The sequence below is a fragment of the Balearica regulorum genome, chromosome Z (assembly GCF_011004875.1).
Source record: "Balearica regulorum gibbericeps isolate bBalReg1 chromosome Z, bBalReg1.pri, whole genome shotgun sequence".
Taxonomy (NCBI): Eukaryota; Metazoa; Chordata; class Aves; order Gruiformes; family Gruidae; genus Balearica; species Balearica regulorum.
In genome coordinates this window covers 23,883,914-23,902,752 of record NC_046220.1, presented here as the reverse complement: position 1 = coordinate 23,902,752, position 18,839 = coordinate 23,883,914, and the positions used below count along the sequence as shown (strand labels likewise).

The 18,839-nt window shown below is 40.2% G+C and overlaps 1 protein-coding gene across 3 annotated transcripts in view; it reads right to left on the bottom strand.

Annotated features, from left to right (window-relative positions):
- The window catches only part of EPB41L4A (erythrocyte membrane protein band 4.1 like 4A), a 146,822-nt gene that overhangs the window by 4,042 nt on the left and 123,941 nt on the right, over positions 1 to 18,839 (bottom strand). For all 3 annotated transcript variants that reach the window (XM_075740053.1, XM_075740051.1, XM_075740052.1), the window contains 5 exons: positions 9,701 to 9,820; positions 4,109 to 4,156; positions 3,400 to 3,468; positions 2,414 to 2,524; positions 1,466 to 1,547 (listed from right to left, as the gene is read on the bottom strand). In XM_075740053.1, coding sequence (XP_075596168.1) covers positions 1,466 to 1,547; positions 2,414 to 2,524; positions 3,400 to 3,468; positions 4,109 to 4,156; positions 9,701 to 9,820 — 430 coding nt within the window. The remainder of the gene's footprint in view (positions 1 to 1,465; positions 1,548 to 2,413; positions 2,525 to 3,399; positions 3,469 to 4,108; positions 4,157 to 9,700; positions 9,821 to 18,839) is intronic.

The window sequence follows — 18,839 nt, the reverse complement described above, 5'->3', positions numbered from 1 at the left end:
AGCCTTAGGCAAAGGATATAGCAATTTATATGTGTATATATATACACAAACATACACCAGAAATATTAAAGTCTGTACATTTATTTGATCAAACAGAACTTTCGCCCCCTTCTTGCCTCCTCTCTCCCCTGCCAGCTGCTGCCTCTCTGTGCTATTTGGATTTATATTCCCTATTCAGGAAATGCCACAACTAATTATTTGATATTTAGCAAAACACTGCAAGCAAGCTCTCACAAGGAATTAATGGCCACTATTGGGAGGGGGCAGAAGGAACTTCGGAAAGGTGTTTGTGTACACTGAACACTGTAACATTAAGTCCTTCCAGGGCATGAATCTAAGCCATGTTGTATTGGATACAAATGGAAATAAGACAATGTGAGTTTTGAACAGGACTCAATCACTCAAGTTAGCTATTTCTACAAAGTATGTAAATGTGCTTAGCTTCAAGTATACCAACTTCCCCTTCACTGCTGGAGCAAGTCCTTACAAAAACATCAAGGATGGCTCATCTTTCTCAGTTTCCATCACATGCAGGAAAACAAATATCCTTGAACTTAATTCCTATCAAAGAACAGGTAGTGTGTCAGCTAGCCTTAAAGTGAAAAATATCTCTTTATTGTTTTAGAATTGTTCAAGCTTAAGTTGTTCTAGCTGCTTACAAGATAAAATATGACATATTTTGCTGGTTGCATTCTGTGCGGTTTCCACACTACATACAGGATCAGCATGCAGTTTTGGTATATCCACATGCCAGATTAACAGACATGATGACTGGTGTGGGAAGTTCAGGATCTAGAATTCTCCCTTCCATGTTTGGGTTTTCCTTTTGTGTGCTTGTACAACAGACCTGCAAGTGCTTTTTGAATATAATTTGCTTCTCACATTTTGACCTTAATAAACCTATCAAAGCTACAGTACCATAATGTATGATGAAAGCCAGTGAATACATTTAAAAAGACAAGTCCTATCCTTTTTAGCTTTCAATAATGTAAGAAAAAAAAAATCAGCATTTGGGAAAAAAAAAAAAAGCAATGCTTCAAGCCCAAGCAACAAAACTCTTAAGACAACCTCTAAGAAGAGGCAAATATATGATAGTAGGTTGTGATTATCACTGCATCCCAAGCACACTTGAATATTTTAAGAAATTGTGAAAGTTGATTCTCCTTCTGTGGAAAACAGGGTATCATCTTAAGGAAGCATCAAACTCAAACTAGGAAATCGAAGTCCTCCAGTAGCAGAAGCAGGTGTTCACAGGGACATATGCTACAGAACTACACATATTTGGAAATACAAACAAAGTGTAAATATAAGCAAAATGTAAAATTTCAAGTCACATGGCTTCTGAAACAAATCTCAGCCAGCTTTAATTTTCACTGAAAAACAAAGGTCTAATTTAATTAAAGCACTAGACCCCACCTTTCCCCCTCCAAAAAAGGAAAATTGTAAAGGATGCACAATTACTAACCTGTTGAGTCAACTGGATGCTGGGACCTTTCACATCTGAAGATCTTGTAACAGGCAGTGGAGGCACCAGATCAGTTTTTGCACTGAAATTACAATATTATAAAGTCGATATTGCTATAATGAAGTAAACTACAGCTGTGCAGAGCAAGAATAATGAAACTGACCCAGACAGCTACATCTGAAAGGCAAAATCTAAAAGGCTTATCACCTGACTTTAGACATCCAAAAGCTATCATGTTTATCCTCAGTAGTCAGTGGGCACCTGGACATAGGTCATCCCATCCCTGCTCAAGGGGCCTGTCTCCTCCTGATCTACAGAGGCAGCCCAACTTCATGCGAGATGAATCTGACCTGAAATCATGGTTGTGCCACACCTCCTTCACAGTGCCATCCAGCTAAAACTGGCCTCCCAAGTGGGTGATATCATCAGGGGACTGCTTTTGATAATTAAGGCCTTAATAAAACTGAGAACAGGGCTGTCACTTTTCCATTCATAAGCACAGCCTTTACAAATCAGTCTTCTAGGAAAGACTGATCCACCCATTGCTGAAAAAGGTTGTACTAGAGTTCCTGCAAAACCAGTTACAGAGTTAATACAGATGACATCTTAACTCTATTAAGAATGAAGGTATCTGGAAAGGAAGTCATGAGTTGTCATCCCTTAGACAACTTCATGACCTACCACTGAAGAGCAATACTGGTTTATTTTGGCTTTTTGTTTTTCCCCCCTTCTGAGTGGATCAAGCAAACCTCCGTGGCCCAGAATATACCAGAAATGTTTATGTACTTGCTTGAGTCATTTAGCTCTGAACACCTACTATTTAGAGGGCTGCCTGAATCCTAGGCCAGCAACCAACCACATTTATGCCACAACGAATCTAACCATGATCTCTGCACAACTTTTGGGCCACACTAAACCAGCCCATTGCTAATAACCACATTCACGTACTTCACTTCAGACAGGACAGATCTTTCACCATCAGAGCACTGGGACCGCCTATACTGACGGTAGCTTCGAGGGGAATGGGAATGCCTAATGCGGATTGGGTCGCCTTGAGTCCTAAGAGAGACACAGAATTCACAACAGTAGGTTAGTAAGCCAGATCTTTGGCAAAAACATCAATTCAACTGCAGCCTGAGAAATCCTCCCATTTCTTACTAAAGTATAACAGATGGCTTCTTGCATTGGCTGAATTTAAAAGGCTGATGCTTTTCTTATGAGTCTGTACTTGGAATTCAATGCTTTAAAAGTGCAAAGGTCACAAACTGGCATGCCCATATTTGAGAATTAAACTATTTACTAAACTGCATTAATAAATACAGCTTTAACATCAGCCTCTTCTGTTTAGTGGTGTTGTGGAAGTATATTATAATGCAAACCGAGATCCCATTTCTGCCACATGCAGCTGCTTGCACTGACACATGGCATCCCACCTGGGCAATTATCACAGTGAAATAGATGTTGGATCTTAAGGAAATAGTTATGCCCTGGCAGCTGCCTGTGACAAGCAAGGAAAGGGGTTGAACAGGTCAAACAGTGCCTTAGATGATCAGAATTAAAATTTAGAAGGAAGCAGATGTTTAGGAAATAAATGGATTTGCTTGTTTGCATTCATTTCTCTCTGATTCTGTAGTATACACCATAAAACAGATTGATGAATGGCATAGGGAGACATGCAGGACATACAGACATTTAGCAGGTTTACGAGTGTGTGGGAGAGAGATACGGTTTTTTTCATGTTTTGGAAAGAGAAAATACTGGGCTTTAAAATTATTAAGTAGCCTCACCCAACCCATCCTAGATGGGCATCTGGAGTAGATAAAAGCCTAGAGATTATGTGTAAACCCACTCCTATTTCAGTATGACAGAGTTCACAGTAAAACAAGAAAAGTGGGCTTTTATATTCACAAAGAAAAATTCTGACATAAACTCACTCTATTTTAGTGTATGGAATTTCTTTCAATTGCTCCTCAGACAGGCCAGATGGATCCACAAGCTCCTTCCTAGAAAGGATTAGGCAAAGTAAAAAATGTAACAGTAGCTACCAACTGCAAAACCATTCTTATTTTTATTTTATTAGGCTGAAAAGATTTACTGAAACAAGCTGTTGTCAGCCCTGAAGCTATCTTGACATCAAAATAGGAAACCTATTAAGAAATGTGTCTAACTTCACCTTGATTGCTTCAACTGCATGCTGCATCCTGTTCCACCTTCCTCTCACCTCCCTGCTAATCTGGTCTTGTTGCTTCACAATATATATGAACGTTGTGTATACTGAACATGCTTCGGAATAGCTAATTATCTTCCTAACTGGTAGTTGTATAGCATATGGGGCCTTATCCTAAAAATGTCAGTATTACGAACAACGACATTTTGGAAGCCACAGAGGAATAAATCTCTAAGATGCTGTATTCTTCTTTAGTAATTCATCTACATACAATGGTCATCGGTATTCAATGCATTCAGTGATCTGCAGTATCTTCTACACATAGCAGGTCATTAACACCTGCATAGTTTACTGTGGCACATAACTAAATCGGCATGTAATGCTTTATAGCCACAGTGCAGGGCTATAACTACAGTGAGTAACTACATTACAGGCAAACCAAGCAGTCACTTGGACCCTACAAGGACCATACTCACTGAATATGTTTCCACAGTTCTTCTTTAGCTTGTACGTCTGGGCTTCTCCTATAATTACCAACAAAGACAACAAAGGCAGAACTGTGAAAACCATCATCTGACATGTTGCTGTTCAAATAAATTTTAACAGTACAGAACCTGCAAAGAAATCACGGTAAATATAATTCACCAGTGACTTCAATGTTAAGGTTTGTTATATCAGGAAATGCATTAACTTAATTGCTTTATTTCACCTGAAAAGTCATTTCTTGAATGACAGGTTCTCAATCACAATTCATGTTCCACTAGCCTTCAGCAAGAGTATGCATACAATATAAATGACAGCAGAACTTCTCAAGACAATTTAGTGCCCAGCTACTGCCACCCCTTATCCAGCTGAGGACAATGTGTTTTGGAACAACACTTTTGTAAAAGGCCCTCAGAAATGTTGCATGTCTCCTGTGGCACTTTGTGGGCAGGAAGGGGGACAGTCCACGCCAGGCCAACACACCAGTAACCCCTGGCCATTCCCTGTGAGCAGCAGTGAAGAGGACCCGTTGCTCAGCTGCGATCACAGTACAGCCTCTCGCTTTCTGGTCACTTCCAGGAAGGCTTTCTGCTCACTTCATTTACCTTTACTTCTGCTCATTTACCATTTACCTTCATTTACCAGGACAAAAAAACCCAAACAACACAACAATGAACAAACCAAACCAGCAACCACTCATACTCATGCACACAAATATTTCATTCACAGGGAAAGTACTTGGCCAAAACTGTAATTTCCCCATTGCAGATATAGAGAGGTAGTAAAGCAAGCCTCAATGGCATGCCTCACATTTTCCACCAAATTACAGAAGATACTGTTTCCAAACTAGATCTCCTTTATTTTTACTTTTCTTATCCTATTTTATTAGTGCAGGATTAGTGCAAAACCACTGCTGTTGCTGAAGCTGCACCTATAATTCACCAAAACCCACGCAGAGTAACAGATTAAATAAGCATTTTACACAGTGGCAGGGACTACGTTTGCATGGAGAGATCAGATAATTCTTTGTAACTCCTTTCACTGGGATTATATAAACTCACATCCAACAGCTAGACTGTTCCACACTATCTGAGATGTGAGGGGATGCATCTTTTAGACAGATTCAGCATCTATAAATGCTCCCACTGAAGTCACAGTTTCTCAAAGATCAAGTCTTACATCATCAGATCATACAGTTTGCTTTTTTTTCCTTAAACAAAAGCGCCTATAATGTTCAAATACACTTTTGGAGTGATATAATCCAAATTTAAATGAAGAAGAGGACAGCAGACTTCTGTGTTTTAGCATCTGTTAAATCGTCTCTCCCTTGCCCAGCAACAGAGCTGTATCAGAAATAATTCCAAACTGTTCTCTAGCACTAACAGTTTCACTGTTTTCTTAATTCACCATTACTGTATGTGGCTCATTTCCAGACTTCAGCCTAGGTATAATGTTCAGAGACAGCTATATTGCAGTAAATGTTTGGGGTTTTTTTTTAGATTTTACAGGTGCAGAACTACTGGCAGATATTAGTTTACTGCTTTAGAAATACCACAGAAAGACAAAAGGGTGATAAACAACCTTACATTTGCTATTCCTTAGTGGGACTAATGTGAACTAATGTATAACCTTCTCAGGCTTCAAGGTGGCGATGGCTTTCCAGGCAGCGTGACAGAGCCTCCCTAGATGATTCCCATCTTTGAGGGACTGCTCTGCGGTCCATTCCAAGTGCTCAGGTCCACATGACAGCAACAGCTACAGCCACAAGTAGATTGCAGTCCCATTCTTCTCAGCATTCAGAGCTTTTTGTGTTTATTATAATGCATTTAATTTTCTCTGACTTACACACTTCCATCTCTCCTTCTCCCTTCTTGTATTTACTTCTCCTTCTCTCCTTGCATCTGTCCATGCTGTTTTTAATTCCCTGATGCAGTAGCTTGGTATGCAGTGGCATTTAACAGCGCTTTTCACCCATCAGTTTTTAATTGATTTCTCCTTCCATGCACCATCCTGCTCACTAAATAGCAGCTGCAAACCTTGCATTCACCCTGGGGCTGGGAAGATAGGCATCCTCTTCTGAGGCTGCATAATCAGGCAGTGGGGAATGTGAAAGCTCCCTGAAAAACAGCAGCTTCTCCAGGGAGGCTTTGTAATGCTTACAAGCCTTAGTTTGCCTGAGGAACCCAGGATCACCACAAAGCAGGGTATTGTGCACACCACTGACCCATCTCATCAGCTCATGGCTTTTACTTATTCATGGAAATACAACAGTTCAGGATGTGGCCCTAAGTCTTGCATATCACCAGACATAATGTGAAGCCAAAACTACATTAAGAAATATTAATTTGTGGGGCAGTGTGGAAAGAGAGTGGTTCAATAAGAAGTCATCTTTGTTTCTCCATTTTCTAGAAACTGTGCCTCCTGCTTTCTGCAGCCAACACCAGGCATTTAATTCTGCGATCTCTCCCATTCTCCCTCCTTCCACCCCTGCAAGTACACTAAAAGGAAGCCGCTGCTGTGAACTATCATCAGGTTAACAGTATGGCATCCCATGAAAAAAAAAAAAGGGGGGGGGGGGCTAAACACAATGAATCCTCAGAGCAAACTGCTTTTATGAATTCCTATCTTGACACTATTTATTTTCCATCTGTTTAAGAAGTGTTACCGTACTGGAGTAACCTCACACAATTTATTCAAATTAACTCTCCACAAAAGAATATCCAGAAATATGACAAAGTATCTTAATAAAAGAATTTTCCTTCCAGAGGCCCAGTTCCTGCTTCCTTTGAAGGCAAAATGAAGAAAAGCTTACAAAAAGAAAGGTCTTGTTAAGGTGAAATGTAGGTATTGCATATACTGCATAGGAAATTCATGTTTGTATAGTTCTTAACAGCCCATAACAAAGCAATTCTTCTAATAAATCTTTAAAGCCAGATCACAATCCCTCTTTCACTTTGTTTTCATCTTTTTACTATGAAATGTTTTAGAACGCACAGTTTTGACATATAATATATACTCAAATTGTCCTATTGCAGTATCTGAATCGACAGCTTCTGGACAATTTGTATGCTAATCAGATCCTCTAATGCACAAGAAACCTCATGAGAATTCTCAGTAAGTGATGAGTCCCCAGGGTTTTTTTTATTTTTATTTCATTTTCACAAGCTCGAACAACTCTACAGATTAATAAGGTCTACATTATTTTTTGTGTCTGCATCTGCACCCTTATTAATATTTCAGTTTGAGTCAGAAATGGTAAATTTAAATAGCCATGGAATTTTAATGGCCATTCTTCGTAATTAAAAAAAGCCCTTTGGCTACACAGATGTTTTACATGAACTCTTGAAAATAAACCCTGTAGAACTAGAATTGGGAGCTCTCTCTATTTGCTGATTCCTTTAGGAGACAGAAAGGTCAAATTCTTGACAAATATTTTTATTCCTGAGACCAAGAAGACACCACCTCACCACCACCAATGATAAATATTACTCATTATCAAACAAATTAAATGCACTCTGCCAGGCACAGTAACAACTATTGCTGCCATTACTTTGTGCTTCCAAAGTGAACCTCTCGTTAAGCTGACTGCAATAAGGAACTTAATGTGAGACTTGTCCATACTGCTAAAATGAAGCGTTTGTATCAATTGTTAAATGAGCAAATTGAAATGACCGTATGACCAGATTTATAAACAAAACCAAGCACACCCTACACCCCAGGAAATCATGTGTTTCCCTTCCCTCTGACCTGCATCCAATCATATAATCAAACAGCTGGGCCAAACTAAATTAAATCAATACTCTTATAACCTACTGCAGGTTAATGGTTAAATGCCTTTTACTAAACTCTCTTTAAAGCACTTTGAAAGGAATTCCCATTTTACTTTTTTTAGTTCCAACTTGCATATATTAAGGATCTGTGCTATACTTGGGAGGTTTGGGCTTATTTCATTGTTTTGGTTTTGTGGTTTTTTAAACTGAAAAACTGAAGAGTGAGACAAAAAGGAGGAATATATTCATCACTAACACAATAGGGAAAAAAAAATGAGAACCCATCCAAAATCTTCAGAATTTCTTCATTTCTTTGCTTCCTCTAGGACTTTTCCTTGTTAAGTAAGATGCTACACATTTGCATTTTTTGCTAATAGTAGTTTAAATAAAATATAACTCAGAATGTCACTATGCTGGAAAATAAGTCATTTCACAAGTTAAGTTAGCCACAAGAGGGAGCCCGTGCTGTCCAAGGAATGAAATTTACTTGGCCTATGGGAAAAAGAAAAGTAGGCTATAAATTTAATCTAACCATTATTCACTGAATACATTTCCTAGTTTACAGGACTTTCTGTATATAGTAAAAAAATGTAAATCAAACTTAATCAGCTATGTTTTGTGGATTCCATACAAGTGAGCTTTAATATTCCTGATTTTTAGTAATATATCATTGTATAATTACACCTAATAACATTTGACTTTTGTGCAGCTGAAAGTGAACAAGTCTGTACAAAGCCAGTTAAAGAAGAAATTCCAACATTTGGAATTTTAATAGCAAATTCTATTTCTCATAAAAGAATGAAAACTATACAGCACAAAACTGGAGACAAACGAGTTCTAGCAATGCAGGCAACTGAAAACAGAGCTCAAGAGGACTTTAATACTGGAAACTTCAATTGTTTCAATCAGTATGAATGAAATAATCATTTAAGGCATTATGCAGTTTCTCTTGGTACGTCTTAACATGAAAGGTAAATTTAAGAAAAGACATTAATGGGAATTACCTATGTAAGTGTGTTACAGAGGTCACACATTACACCATCAGCACCAGGGCTGGCAACTCATCCATGTTAGCCGGGCAATGAGGGTGGAGATACAGTTTCAAAGACAGCTCTCTCTTGCCTTCCCTCCCAGTGCCTCATAGCTGCTCTCCGGGCACTCTTCAACACCCCGTGCCCTGACCTGCCCTGCCTGCCCTGCCTTCCGGGCACGCTGATGCTGGTGCTGCTTTGGCTGGTTGCTTGGATGGCAGATTAGGCTGGACACAAACATGATACAAAACAGGGTGTTCTATACCCCAAAAACATGCCATTAGAAGAAAAATACAAATTAAAAGCAACCAGCGTTTTCATTTTAGTTTTTTCATTTTCATTTAAGTTTGAGAAAATTAATTTTAGAAGCTGACAAGTTCACCATGTCAAAACTGGCTGTCAACAGGAACGGGACCACCTGGCAGCACAGCTCCATCATGGAAATACTGACATCAGGATGCAATAAATCACTGGCTGCTGCTTGCCAATGCTAATTTGACATGGAGGGATCAGTAGCTGGACTCATCTGGAACAACACTGCAGACATTATATGATTAAACAAATGTGCAGGCATTTTACAAAAATGCCCGCACCTATCACACAAAATCTGAATGTTTTCACAGACTTGCTGCCCAGAAGAGGGGAACTGCTGTCATCATTACAGAACTAATGTTCAATGTGCCACAAAACCATCCAGGACTCCATCCAAGGTGTTGGAGAGAGTTCCTGACTAGCTCTTGCTGCAGCCTTAATTTTCGCATCAAAGAGGGCAAGGGTTACATACGATCGAGATCTGTGCCTGGATCGCCGGTAGTTTGGATCCGCCTGGTTTTTCTCCTTTTGTCGCCGAAGCACAGCTTCCCACTGAGGAGCCGAGTCAACCATGTCATTCTCTTGCCGTAATCTGCAAAAGTAGTACCAGGAATTTAGTCTGAGGTCTCTGATGCAGGATGCTCAGAGAAGCAATGTGGTATTTTTTTCCACACAAAAATCTGCTTCTGCAATCACAGAAACATAGAATCACAGAAAGTTTAGGTTGGAAGAGACCTTAAAGTAGGACCATCTAGTTCCAACCCCCCCGCCATGGGCAGGGACACGCTCCACTAGACCAGGTCGCCCAAAGCCCCATCCAACCTGGTCTTAAACACTTCCAGGGACAGGCCCTCCACAACCTCTCTGGGCAACCTGTTCCAGTGCCTCACCACCCTCACAGTAAAGAATTTCTTCCTAACATCTAATGTAAATCTCTCCTCCTTCAGTTTAAAGCCCTTACCCCTCGTCCTATCACTCCATGCCCTTGTAAACAGTCTCTCTCCAGCTTTCTTGTAGGCCCCTTCAGGTACTGGAATGCTGCATGCAATACTTGAACTTTTAATCTTACTAAATATTAATTAATATTCCCAAACTACATTAAAATGTAAGAACCTGTATCAAAGAAAACTCACTGATTTGTCATTTAGAAACACCGTAAGCCAAAAATTAAATTACCTGGGCCTTTAAACACAGGCTCACAAGTTGAATTCTTCTTCCCAGCCCAAACCAAACATTTGGAATTTTTTTCCTATTTACATATTCTAACCTACCTCATCTACAGCGAGTGTAAGCCCCACATCATGATACAGGGCTCCACAACTTTTCCAAATACTTTGTTGCAGCATGCACCTTCCTAGGATCCAGGGAATATCCTCCAGGGATGCCCTTCATGAGTTCCTGCTTAGACAAAGCCATCCCTTCACCCTGACCTGCAACAAAGCCCAGGATGCAGGCCAGATCTCCCTGGCTGCCCCAGACACATAGAATCCCACTGTTGCACCCCTTCTGCACTGTTGCCTGTGGCTTCAGCCCCTGTCTCTGCTTGTGTGCTTCTAAATGACATGATATGCCTTTTTTTTTTTTAAATCCATGAATCCATTATTGGAATGTAGTACAGATTAAACCAAATGTCAAAATCCTACAAATTCAGCGCATGTGTTAGCAGGCTGAAGAAACTCTGATGACAGGCCAACCGACATGCCAGCATTTGGCCCTTCAAAGTTCTACAGATGCTTCACAGTTTTGGGGTTGCAAATATGAGTGGTGTGATGAAATGCTAAGATGGAACAAATGCACGTGCTTTGTCACAGCAGTGAATTTAAAATTCAGTAGGGATTTAGAAACAACCCTGGGAAATACCACTCCAAGACTGGGTTCTCTGATAGGACAGTATGACTGGCATACTGACGAAACCAGAGGAGCTTAACAAAAAACAGGAAGACTGACAAGTAAAACAAACAAACAAACAAACCAACAGAGATAAAGGGATTACGTTGGAGATGTGACTGCCTAGGAAATGCAAAACACGCTGTTGTTATTGCTCTTTACTATATATGTACCTTTCTCCTTCAGTTTTGAATTGTATCAGGCTAAACTAGCTATGCAGGCTGCTGCTTTTCCTTTCATCAGATCTTCTCTCACATGCACAATTAATTTTGAGCTGGATTCCCAGCTACTGTAAACGGCCACAACTCGACCAAACGGCACTGAGCATCTGGAGAAGACAGCAACATCAGGTTTTGATTTCTAAGCAAGTAATTTTAAACCTGTAATCTCGTGACAGCGATTAACATAAACTTCTATCTAAGGATTTAGTAGAAGAACTCACACAGCAATAAGTAATGAAGTGTGATTTTCATCCCAAATAATCCAATTTGTGGAGACAGCAATCATCCCACATGGTATAAACACTACCAACTGCCTCGCACACATGGCAGTCGCACAAAAAGATGACACACAGCTGCTAGACCAGCGCTGGTGCTGTGGGTGGTGGGTCTGCCCACTCGTCAGTGCCTCGTTCCACCTCTCCCAAACAACTCCTAACAGGTCAAGCAGACAGCTGTGCTCTGAGGGAGGCATTCAAATGTTTGCCATAAAATAACGAAGAGCTACTCATTCTGCTCAGGAAATCTACACAACGCGGCAGAGCACAAGGTCCATACAGCAGCACAGAACGCATGAGATCCTGCACCTTGTTTGAAACCACACTTCCACAATGACTACAAATGACCTCTCATTAAGGGTGTAAACACATCATTTCTGCTCCAGTCCATTCTACTAATGGAAACCCTTGAGCCTAACAGGGAATAAAACTGCAGTGGCAACAGGAAGGTCGTCTTCTACACAAATAAAAGCCTCTCTGCTTTAAAGGTAAAGAAGGACAAAATAAAAGAAGGAAAGATTTCAAGACTTTGGAGACCATAATAGCTTTCAACAACATAAGGTTTCAAAGAAAATTTCAAAGGCTGTTCAGCATCACTTAAAGATGATTTTTAACAAAACATAGCAACAAAATAAGAAAGAAAAAGTCCAAACTAAGCAGTAGCATTACGCTGCTCCTCAGCAGCATTAATATGAGATGGTCACAACAAAGAAATACTAGTGTGTTGGTGCTGGAATAAGTGCATTAGCGGATATGCCTCTGGTCAGACCACACTGATCCCATCATGCAGAGGTTTTAAGTCTTCCTTAGGCTCCTTCTTAAAATGTGCTTCACTGACTCTTTTGCCAAACAGCATAAATACATGAGTCCCTGTTTTTCTATGATGTGGTCACAATCTTAGATCATGTTTATACTTTGACACCAAAGTGCAGGACTCTACTGCATTTTGGATGCTTGGGTTCAGTCATCTCCAAGAGTGACTTCAGCGCACAGATGTCATACAGGGGTACCTGTAGATATTTCCCCCTGCAGATACAGAAGATTGATGATGAAGAACAATGTTACAGCACAGCACTGCTCTTTGATAGGAACACAGAGAAGGAAGCAACTCTTCTGCAAAACCTGGGACCATTGTAGGATGAGATTTATTTCCCTGAAGTTTTCTCCACTGTCTTATACTGCACTATATTTCCCTTGCATTACCTTTTACACAACCTGAAGAAAAAACCTGAAACTAAATTTTAGTGTCTGAAACTTGGAATACTACAGCTTTTGCTCCTTGTAAAAGGCCACTGGAACGTTTCGATATTATTTATTAAAAGAGCATAATGTCCTAACTGTAGTCCAAAGAAAGCAGAAGTCTGAGTCAGGAATTGTGTATCATCTCATACTTTTGAAATCAGCCTTGCTGGTATTGATTCTGTTCCTCCATCAGTCCTCTACATATGCTTCAGCTTTCATCACATGCCCACACTGTAATCCCATTCTACTTCAGCATTTCTTTTCCCTCCTAAATAAATTCAGTCTTAAACATAAGTTAATTTTTTTTATTTGAAAGAACTGATGTGGAAAAAATCATTTAGTTTCCATATTTTTTTCTTTCAGTCTTCTCTGTCCCCTACAACAACTTGTGCCACTTATCTCACTGAAAGATGTCTGTCTTACCTTCTTATATACTTATCCAATTTATTTATTTTCCATCTTTACTTTTTTTTCCCCCACTCATTCCTACTCTCATTTGGTCACATTCTCAGCCATCCTCTATCACTTATGCTTTCTTCTTTATATGCCCTTCTGCTAAACTCAATTATTATTTGCTTGTCATTGTTAATAACAATATTGACTTTTTTATATATCTACTGCTGCGTGGCAAGCACAGTCCTTAGCAATGCATTCATTTATCTCCAGGTACCTAATATTTCTATTCTGCCTCCTTTCTTCTACTTGTTGTAAAATACAAGTATTCATCACTGTTATTTATTTCTTTAATTAGAGCAAACTACTGAAAATGTAAATATATAAAGTAGCACGGCAGCTATTAAAAAAGCAGTGTCAGCACACTCAAAGTACTCTTATACTACAGCAGAACTCTACTAGATGGAGATAGGAAGCAATAAAGCATTCATTTTGCAGCTGCAAAGAAAGGTACTATGCTCATATTTAACAATGTGAAGGATGACCAACATAACACGATCTCTCCATAAAATACATTACTTAGATGCAATGAACAAATCATAAAACTTTGCGGGCAAAATCATTAGCTCAGTGACAACAGAGATGGCAACAACAACAACAAAACCAAAAAAGTAGAAAGAAATTTAACTCAAAATCTAAGTTTCTGTTTTAAGATACTTTTGACAAAAATGTGTTGCCCTTGTACCCCATTACAACTTTCATTCTTTTCACTTTTTGCTCCCACAAGGGAACAAGTTGATTTATGTCTTATAGAAAAAGAAAATCCTCATTACTGGCATGTGCAATAAATCCAGTTGAGATTAATAGCTATCACGATGACAAATTGGACATTGTTTGCAGGAAGACTTGATGGTAAAAAGGAAAGTTGTAAGACTATCATCACTCATCTGTTGACCTAGAGATGTTTCTTCCCCATTGCAGGTGATATGATAGCAAGCTATGTTTATGCAATGACAAATTCTCTTAAAACAAGCAACTCTGACGACTTGATTCTGAAATCTCATTCAAAATATGTGAGCAGATAGTTATCATTTAGGTACAATGTAGAACAATGAGGGGCTTGTTGGGGATGTTGAGGCTGAAGGCAGCCTTGGCTGCAGTTGAATGAGACAGTGGAATTCAGGACCCAGAGAGGAGAGACAAGGGAAAAAACCAAGATCACAACCCTGGACTTCAGGAGAGAAGATTTTTGCCTCTGCAAAGATCTCCTTGAAAAAGTCCCATGGAATAAGGTCCCAGAGAGAAAGAGGCCCAAGAAAGCTGGTTAATATTCAAGGATCATCTCTTCCAAGCTTAAGAGCAGTCCATCCCAGTGAGTAGGAAGTCAGGCAAAGCCCCCAGGAGGTCTGCATGGATGAACAAGGAGCTCCTGGCAAAACTCAAACACAAAAGGTAGAAAAGGAAGCATGCGGAAGGCGGAAGCATGGACATGTAACAAGAGAGAAATACAGAGACATTACCTAAGCATGCAGGGATGAGGTTGAGAGAGCCAAAGCTCAAATGGAATTGAATCTGGCCAGGGATGTCAAAGGCAACCAGAAGGGCTTCTGCAAGTAGACAGGTGACAAAGGAAGGATAGGGCCCACTGCTGAATGAGGCAGGGGGCCTGGTGACACACAACATGGAAATACTGAGGTATCGAATGCCTTCTTAATGCAGTCTTGAGTAGCAAGACTAGCCTTCAGGAAATCAGGCCTCAGAGAACAGCAAGAAAGTCTGGAGCAAGACAGACATACACTTGGTGAAAGAGGATCTGGTCAGGGAATACTTAAGTAAACTGGGCATAGAGAAGTCCATGGGCCCTGATGTGATTCAGCCATGAGTGCTGAAGGAGCTGGTTGATGCCATTGCAAGGCCTCTCTCAATGATCTTTGAATGATCACGGCAATTGGCAGAAGTGCCCAAAGACTGAAGGAAAGCAAATGTCATTCGTATCTTCAAAAAGGGCAAGGAGGAGCACCTGGGGAACTCCTGGTTCAGCTTCACCTTGATCTCCAGAAAGGTGATAATGCTGCTAATCCTGGAAACCATTTCCATGCATTTGAAGGACAAGAAAGTAACCAGGAGCAGTCAGCACGGATTCACCAAAGGGAAGTCATACTTTACCAACTTGAGAAACTTCTACACTGAATGACTTCTGTGCTGGTAGATGAGGGGAGATCTGTGGACATTGTCTACCTGGACTTCAGGAAGGCTTTCGATGCTGTCTCCCACAAGATCGTTACAGAAAAGCTGTTAAGTATGGCTTGGATGAGCAGACAGTAAGGTGCATTGAAAACTGGCTGAACAGCCTGATCCAGAGGATGGTGATGAGTGGCACGAAGTCTGGTTGGAGGCCAGTAACTAGTGGGTACCCCAGGGGGTACTGGGTCGAGTCCTGTTTGACATCTTCACTAATAATCTGGATGATGGGGCAGAGTGCACCCACAGCAAGTTTGCTGATGACACCAAACTGGGAAGAGGGGCTGATATACCAGAGGGTGGTGCTGCCATCCAGAGGGACCTGGATAGGCTGGAGACATGGGCTGACAGGAACCGCAGGCAGTTCAACAAGGGGAACTGCAAAGTCCTGCACCTGGGGAGGAACAGCCCCAGGCACCAGCACAGGCTGGGGGCCGCCCAGCTGCAAAGCAGCTTGGCAGAAAGGGACCTGGGGGTCCTGGTGGGCACCAAGTTGAGCTGACAATGTGCCATTGCAGCAAAGGTGGCCAACGGTATCCTGGGCTGCATTAAACAAAGTACTGCCAACAGGTCAGGGGAGGTGATCCTTTCCCTCTACTCAGCACTGATGTCACTGCACCTGGAGTACTGCATCCAGTGCTGGGCTTCCCAGTACATGACAGACATGGATATACTGGAGAGAGTCCAGCAAAGGTCACCAACATGGTAAAGGGACTGGAGCATGTCTCACGTGAGAAAAGGCTGAGAGAGCTGGGACTGTTCAGCCCGAACAAGAGAAGGATCTGAGGGGGATCCCATCAATGTATGGAAATCCCTGCAGGGAGGGTGCAAAGAGGACGTAGCCAGGCTCTTTTCAGTGCTGACTGGAGACAGGACCAGAGGCAATGGGCACAGACTGAAACACAGGAGGTTCCCTCTGAACATCAAGAAATGCTTTTTTCCCTGTGAGGTTGGCTGAGCACTGGCACAGGTTGCCCAGGGAGGTGGCAGAGTCTCCATCCTTGGAGGTAATTCAGCAGCCATCTGGGAATGGCCTTGGGCAACTGGCTCTTGAACAGGGGGTTGGACCAGATGACCTCTAGAGGTCCCTACCAACCTCAACCATTCAGTGATTCTGTGATTCTAATCTGATAGATCTTCTAAATATAGTCAAGTAGAAGACTATGCTCCAGTACACGTTGTCAACTAGTTTAATATATTTTTATCCACACAATACATTTTGACCACAGCATTTAAAAAAGCAAATACATTCCTTCTGTGACTGAAATATGCTCATCATAGGTTCTTCCTCAATTTATATGAGCATTCACATGATGGAGTGAAACTTCAAAGACTGATTGAGATCACGTAAAGAGTTTCTCCCTAACCTTTTTCCAGTGTTTTACCTTCACAAGTTCTCACTTGCATTTCTGTTTTTCTCTGATGATTTGTTTTCATCTGATAAATCATCCACAGTGATATCTTCTAATGTGAACAATATATTCTACTCTTCCATGACCAGAAGCAGACTCTTTTGGGTAATGGGAGTATTCAGTCACTTTATTCCAATGAAACAATACAACTCTGTGTTTACTTGTGCCCGGGGTCTGATTATTGTACTGGGAAATAAATTAGTATTAATCTATGCAACAGGTAAAACTTGAGTAACTGCAGTTGCAACCCTCATTATATTGTCCCATTTAACCCTTTTAGGGCTGGCTCACCACTGCTAATGGGAAAGTTATTCTGTGCCTATGCCCTTTCAGCTTATTATATTCCTGCTGTGGCTGCTAACAAAATGCAGAAATTCATCATGACTGGTTGTTTTCCTGCACCTGATGACAAGGAACAAGTCTCAGACCTCTAGCTCATTTAGTGCTGCAACACTAAAATTTTGGATTTATCTTACATTTCTGAAAATGTGAAAAAACATAATAACAATCCACACAAATTTATTTTTTGTTTCTTTTTAATTTTAAGCAGTTTTCCATGAGGTGAGGAAGGGTAGGTAAAGGCCCTTTTATTCTTCAGAAAATGATAAGCAGTACTTAATCCCTCTTACAATCCAATCTTTATATTGCAAGAAGCTCTTAAAAACATTCTTGTGGTCAGTCTCTAATTTCCTTCACTTGCTTGTGGAGCTCCCTGAACAAGAAGTTTCACTGGAGAAAGAACCTGGCAAGAGTCTTCTAAAAGAAAGGGATACAAAATACCATTTACCTACTGATCTCTGAAACTACACTCAGCGTTTCATTTAAACTTCAGAGTTCACCTGGAAAACAAATCTTCCATGCACACTAGGTTATTGTTAGCTGAGTATCTCACAAGACTGTGCTGTGATTTTAGTAAACTCCAAAGAAATCTCATGGCTCAACTATGCTTTATACCAGCCCATTTGAATGTCACAATGATTTTTTTAGTATCTAACTGTTGCAAATCATGCTTTAAGTATTATTATACAGCACACTTCTGCAGCACTATCTAGCATATAACTACTTCCAAGAGCTTCAAAGTATCTGAAAATCATTTATCACTCATAGTACTGCATGTGAGACAACAGGATACTATGGCAGCTTGTGCAGACAGCTTATAGAAAATTTGCTTAAACAACTCTTCTTTTGTCCAGTGACAGTACTCTTATGCTCTGTTTATGCAACATGAAGAAACTCTATGTACTTTTTAAAAATACATTTTCATAAGTAACTCTCAAATGCTGTTATCTCAAGTGCAACATAAAAGTTGCAGTTTTAAAGGAATTTTTTGCTACAATAAATCAGTTGTTATGCCAACTTTTGTTATCAGTGACAAGAAAAATAAAAAATAAAAAATCAAAACTTGCTAGCATCACTTGATATAAATGGCTGTTGTCCTATTAAAAGCTGACACTGTACACTTTTTGGGTTTTGGCTCACACTTTGCATCTTATAAAATAAAAATATTCATACAATTAAATGCATGCATTTAAAAACAACACTGACTTTCAGATCCATTAAAATATTTTGACTATTCTCCTCAAAAGCTTACTTTCTGTCAAAATTCTGCACTTGAAATTTTTGAGGTATTGAAGTATATGCTGTGTATATCTTGTCATCATCATTATGCACTTCATTTGCACTAATATTGCAGGTCTTTCATAAATGTGCCCCGTACTTGATTTTGCAGTTCATTAATGACTTCTTCCCAAGCAACAGGAGGGTACACATTCATGGCATACACCTATAATGTATATTTATTTTGGCAGTTATCTCTCTTCTTATTAAAAAAAGGACCTTAAGCATCCTCAGGAGGACTGTATACATATAAAACATGTTAGATTCTTTCTTATTAGGTTTATCTGAGAAAAGTCCATTCTCTCCTTTTTTGTGTTTCATGT